The following is a 6,000-nucleotide window of genomic DNA, read 5'->3' as shown; positions in this document are numbered from 1 at the left end:
TGCATGGTGGAAGGTCATGGATTTTCATTTTACGCTGGAAGTCCGAATGCCATACATGTTCAGCTGTTCCCTGCTTAGTAAAAGTAATCTTAATTGTAGGACCACCTTAAAACAAACTGATTAGTACTTAATACGCTAGCTAATTTAGGAAATGGGCTGTCTCGTTCATAAATCTTGCATTAAGAAATAAGAAAAAGATCGGTAGTGGCTAGAAGCCCGGAAGCGACGAATGCTTCACAGGTCAAATGAAACATCCGACTCTTGCCCTCCTTCTTCCCTGGTTGGAAACTGGAAGCGCTGTCCTTTTCGGCCATTTTCCGGGTCATTGTCGATAACTCGCTACACAAAGAAATTAGCGGTCTAACTAAAACCACGCGTCTTGTTTATAGTGGAATAGCGTTTCGCGTCTGCAAGAACGGAAGACCAGCAGCAAACCAAGCTTTGCAAGCGAGGTTGACCTGCGTGTTTCAGGGCATTCGTTTCTCTCTCTTGAAAAGTGTAAGAACAAAGTTTGTTGTAGCTTGTCTCATGAGCGATCTGCCGATTGACGTTAGATTTCATTTTAGCTAGTGAGATTGATAGGCAATCTGCTGAAAAATTTGTTGTGAGAATAGTTATCAAATCGAGCATTACATGTTAAACCAATTTCGAATTCATGAATTGTCAATCTCAAAGAAATATCGATTTGATCTGCTGACTTTGATGGTGGTAACTGGCAAGTGGAGTCTTATGTACACGCGTGTAGATCACATGGAAACCAAATTTAGAGTCTTTGACTTGAATTGTAGTTGGCTGTTCTTTTCTTGTTTCGTCCTTTGGTTTCCCACAGGAGGAGCTGAAGTTGATAATCAACTAAAATATTAATTATTTAATTAATCTAAGAAAAGTACATCCTCAGCATCTATCACGGAGGAAAGCATCCGGGGCTGGTTGCTCCCGTATCTTTGTACTGCCAAGTTCTTCCCTTGTTAACCACGACAATCGAATTCTATTAACCAAAAGATTATATAAATTAAGCTTATTTTCTGTAAGAAGTTCAAGAAGAAGTAAAGAGAAAACGATCGAAGACGTAGAGAGAGATTTTTGTATATTGTATCGTTTTCAATAATGAATCTGATGTACATCCTTAGTAGATATAATACAAAGTGTAAGGAAGAAAGGAAATTAATGATCCTGTGTATCAATCTAAATCAATCAATCTAATCTAGATCTAATCCTAAATTGATTTGTACAAATCATAATCAGATCGTAATCGGATCTCAATCCATCCTCTGTCAAGGCCGCATATCTTTCAACACTCCCCCTCAAGCTGGTGGCTTATATATGTCTAAGACACCTAGCTTGCTCAAAAGATATGTGTGTTGTCTTTGACACAGAGGTTTGGTGAAGATGTCTGCAGGTTGTTCTGTCGTCCCAATCCCTCTTGTTTCGATGACTCCATCTAAGATTTTGTCTCGTGTAAAGTGACAATCCACCTCTATATGCTTGGTTCTCTCGTGCACTATAGGATTTGCTGCAAGTTTTAGAGCTACATCATTATCACAGAATAGCTTCGTTGCTCCTTGTACCTGTATTCCAAGATCCTTAAGAAGACCTCGTAACCACACTATCTGACAGGTAGTTTTAGCCATAGCTCAATATTCTGCTTCAGCTGAAGATAGAGATACAGTGGGTTGCTTCTTAGTCTTCCACGAGAGTAAGGAATCACCCAATTTAATGCAATATCCACTGATAGATCTTCGACTCATGGGACAAGTTGCATAATCTGCATCACAATATGCTGTCATTTCCATGTTGCATCTTCTGGATAAGAGAATTCCAAGTCCTGGACACTTCTTTAGGTACTTGACTACTTTAAGGGCGGCATTCATATGTGACTGCTTCGGACTGTGCATGAACTGGCTAAGTGTCTGCACTGCATAAGAGATGTCAGGCCTAGTCATTGTCAGATATATGAGTTTTCCGACAAGCCTTTGATAGATTGAAGGATCTTCCAATGTGAGATCATCATCCTGAGACATTCCTTTGTCATAGTCTGCAGTAGTCAACTTAGTATTCTGTTCAATGGGAATAACAGCTGGCTTGCACCCTGAAAGACCTGCTTCTGAAATAATCTCCAATATGAATTTCCGCTGACTGAGAGAAATGCCTTGTTCAGATCGGGCAATTTCAATGCCAAGGAAATATTTAGGTGCTCCTAAGTCTTTTATGTGAAAAGTTGCATGCAGAAACTTCTTAAAACCTTCTATGGCAACCTTATCATTTCCCATAATGAGAATATCATCAACATATATCATCAAATAAATAGATGACATACCTTTAGTCCGTGTGAATAAGGCATAATCATGTCTGGACTGTTTAAAACCAGCTGTTGTAAGAGCGCTTGCAAATTTAGCATACCACTGCCTGGAAGCTTGCTTTAATCCATAAAGGGATTTACAGAGGCGACACACTTTATTCTCCCCTTGTCTCCGTAAGCCCTGAGGAACATCCATATATATCTCCTCATCTAAATCACCGTGAAGGAAGGCGTTATGAACGTCCATTTGGTGTAGAGACTAGTCATGAATAATAGCAACTGACAAGAATGAACGCACTGTAACATCTTTAGCTACAGGTGAGAATGTCTCATGATAGTCGAATCCTTCTCGCTAAGTGAATCCTTTGGCAACCAAACGTGCTTTGAATCTTTCAATGGAGCCATCAGCTCGATGTTTAATCTTGTACACCCATTTGCAGCCAATGGGTTTAAGATTTTGTGGTAATGAGACGAGATCTCAGGTCTTGTTATCAATTAAAGCATGTAATTCTGCTTCCATGGCTTTCTGCCATCGTGGATCAGCAGATGCCTCACTATAACTAGTAGGCTCCCTATCCTCCGATAATTGACTAACACAACACCTATGTTCCGGTGATAAATTATGAAAGGAAACATAGGATGAGATGGGATATTTGATACATGGTGAATTGAGAGAGGCGCATACATAATCCTTTGTCCAGGTAGGAGGTCGTGTAGCTCGACCAAAACGTCTTGGGGGATCAACCCTTGTGGGTGAAGAAGGTATTTCTCTGGAGGAGGCATGCATAGTATCTCGAAGTTCTTCATCAGGAGAAAGATCTTCCATTGAAGTCCCCGAAACATTCTCTGGAACCTGATTTTCATCAGAAGCAGGTGTTGCTACCAGATTACTTATTGTCACGGACGGATTATTAGCTGATATTGCTAATGGTATGTTATTAGGATCAGGATATGTTGTCTCATCAAGTAAAGGAGGACGGCAAGTATGGACTGTATCTGATTCTCCATGTGAGGATATCTCGTCATTAAATGGAAAAACATTTTCATGAAAGATAAGATCTCTACTTACAAAGAATTCCTTTGTAGACAGGTCAAGAACCCGATATCCCTTCTACAGATTAGGGTATCCCATGAATACGCAACGTCGAGCACGAGGATCCATTTTATCTCGAGGGCCCATTATTGCTGCATAACATAAGCATCCAAAGACTTTGAGATGCGACCGCTCCGATATTTTCCCAAATAGCAGCTCAAAAGGCGTTTGTCCATTGAGGATCGAGTAGGCATTCGGTTGATAAGATATGCAGCTATAGTAACGCACTCTCCCCAATATTCATTTGGAATTGCTGCTTGAAATTTCAAGGCTTGAGCAACTTCCAGAAGATGTCGATGTTTGCGCTCAACCACCCCATTTTGTTGTGGTGTGTATACACATGAGCTTTCATGTTGAATTCCATGAGATGAGAACAATGAAGTGCAATCATGGTTGAAAAATTCCCTTCCGTTATCAGTACAGATCTTCTTAATTGACTTTCCGAATTGATTTTTCAAAAGAGCAATAAATGTCCTTAAATGAGAATAAGCTTGGCTTTTAGACTGCATTAAAAAAAATCCATGTTGCACGAGAATAATCATCTACTATGGTGAGAAAATAACTAGACCCATCATGATTTGCTGTATGATAAGGCCCCCAAATATCCACATGAATCAATGAGAAAGTTTCACTAGCACGAGTACTTCCAGATGGAAATGGCGTACTTGACTGTTTTGCGAGAGGGCATATGGAGCATTGAGAATAAGGAAAGGAAGCATTGTGACCCATTCTTAAGTGCATAATGAAATTCTTTTCATTGGTAGTCAAATTACACAATGAAGACTTATTGAAAGGAGTGCTAGAAAAATTGAAATTACTTGGAAAGCTTGTCTAGAAAAAAAGGCCTTCAGAAAGGCTACCCAAGCCCATCAATCTGCCAATCGAAAGGGCCTGAAAGAAGCATGTGTCAGCATCGAAGAATACCCTGCATGAGTTTTCCTTGCATACTCTCGATACAGAAATGAGATTAAACTGGAATTCTAGGACATAAAGGACATTTTCAAGGATAATGTGAGGACTAAGGTTCACAGTTCCTGTCACATTCACATGTGTGGTATTCCCGTTGGGTAATTGAACTGAAACAGGAAAATTTGATCCTTCATTTATACTTGTAAAAAATCCTTTATCACAAACAATGTGATCGCTTGCCCCTGAATCAATAATCCATGCCTTCCTTGAAATAGAATTAATTAGGCAATGTAAAATACCTGAGAAACTGCCCCCTTTATTGGAGGTATCCAATTTTTGCAGAGCCTGTAACAGCTGTTGATACTGGCCATAAGAAATAGGGTGATCAGCATTTTGGCCTGTAGATCCAATCATTTGATAGGCAGCTGCTATTTTTTTCTCCTTTTCCCCAAGCTTTCCATGTAACTTCCAATAGCTGTCAATCATGTGGTTAGAACACTTGCAATAATCGCAAAACATTTTACCCTTTCCTTTAAAAATAGGCCTGAAATTTTTTGCTGACGTGGCATAAATCTGGCCATCCATTCCTTTACTCGCGGAATCATATCCGCCGTCCGATCCATCCGCGCTTTCGGATCCATGAAGACCGTCCGATCCACGCCACGATCCGATCCGTCCGATGCACGCCCATGATCTGGACCGTCAGATCCTTGCATTAGATCTCGGCCATTGATTCCATCCCTTTTAAAGGACCGAGCATCTCCCCCAAACCCTACGGCGCCTCTTTTCTCCTTTTCTCCATTTAAGGTTTTCATAGAACCGTCTCACCGTTCGCCGCGAGCCGCGAGTGCGATGCTGTCACTGTTTCTCGCGTGTTCTCGCGACGCGAGTCATTGGCTCTCCTCCTGCACAGCCAGCTGGTAAATTCGTCTGATCGGGGGGATCCATGGCCAGAATCTGTGAACGAAAGGTAATGTAAGTTTCGTTCAAAATCAGCAAAAAACGTGTAGCCTTCTCCCTTTCTTTGATAGATCGATACTGTTGGAGTGTTGATTCTGGTCCCTCGAGTTTTTCTTCGACCGCTTCAAGTTCGTTCCATAAAGACAATAGCTTGTTGAAGCAAGCCGTGACCGTCATATTCCCCTGTTTGAGATTGCTCAGTTCCTGCATGATTGAAAAAATTCTTGCACGGTCGAGCTTGCCGTACATTTCTTGGATATTTTCCCACATCTTGTGAGCGTCTTCTGTGGGTGGAAGTCCAGCCGCGACTTCTGGAGAAATGCAATTCCCGATCCAAGTTCGGACTAGCTGGTTGCATTTCCTCCAGTGTCGGGCTAGATGCTCATCCGAGGGAACGGCGATGGTTCCATCTAGGAACCCGTCTTTGTCCTTCGTTACCAGCGCGCGCCGGAATTCCCGCGACCACCTAGAATAATTTTCGTGCCCGGTAAGCTATTGGCTGATTAGCTTCAGTTCCGATCCGTCGACGGTGGAAACAAACAGGGGGTCGCCGGATTCTAGCCATCCGATAAAAATCGATCCTGGATACGGCAAAAATCCGGGCGCGAAACCCGGGTAGGGATTTGTTCCCGTACCCGGATTAGTCGACCTGGTTCCATAACCCGCATTGAAATCGATCGGGTATGGATTTGTTCTATTACCCGAACCATTGGATTCATCCGCTTGCCCCGTATTCGCT

At 41.9% G+C, this 6,000-nt stretch overlaps 1 protein-coding gene across 1 annotated transcript; it reads right to left on the bottom strand.

The window, feature by feature from the left end:
• Positions 1 to 1,634: 1,634 nt before the first annotated feature.
• On the bottom strand, positions 1,635 to 2,270 carry LOC120290790 (uncharacterized mitochondrial protein AtMg00810-like). Its single transcript, XM_039307210.1, has one exon. The coding sequence runs from the start codon at positions 2,268 to 2,270 to the stop codon at positions 1,635 to 1,637; it is 636 nt and encodes a 211-aa protein (XP_039163144.1).
• Positions 2,271 to 6,000: the final 3,730 nt, after the last annotated feature.

The sequence above is a fragment of the Eucalyptus grandis genome, chromosome 2 (assembly GCF_016545825.1).
Source record: "Eucalyptus grandis isolate ANBG69807.140 chromosome 2, ASM1654582v1, whole genome shotgun sequence".
Classification (NCBI taxonomy): domain Eukaryota; kingdom Viridiplantae; phylum Streptophyta; class Magnoliopsida; order Myrtales; family Myrtaceae; genus Eucalyptus; species Eucalyptus grandis.
Note: the sequence above shows the minus strand (reverse complement) of the source record. Positions and strands in the feature narration are given on the sequence as shown.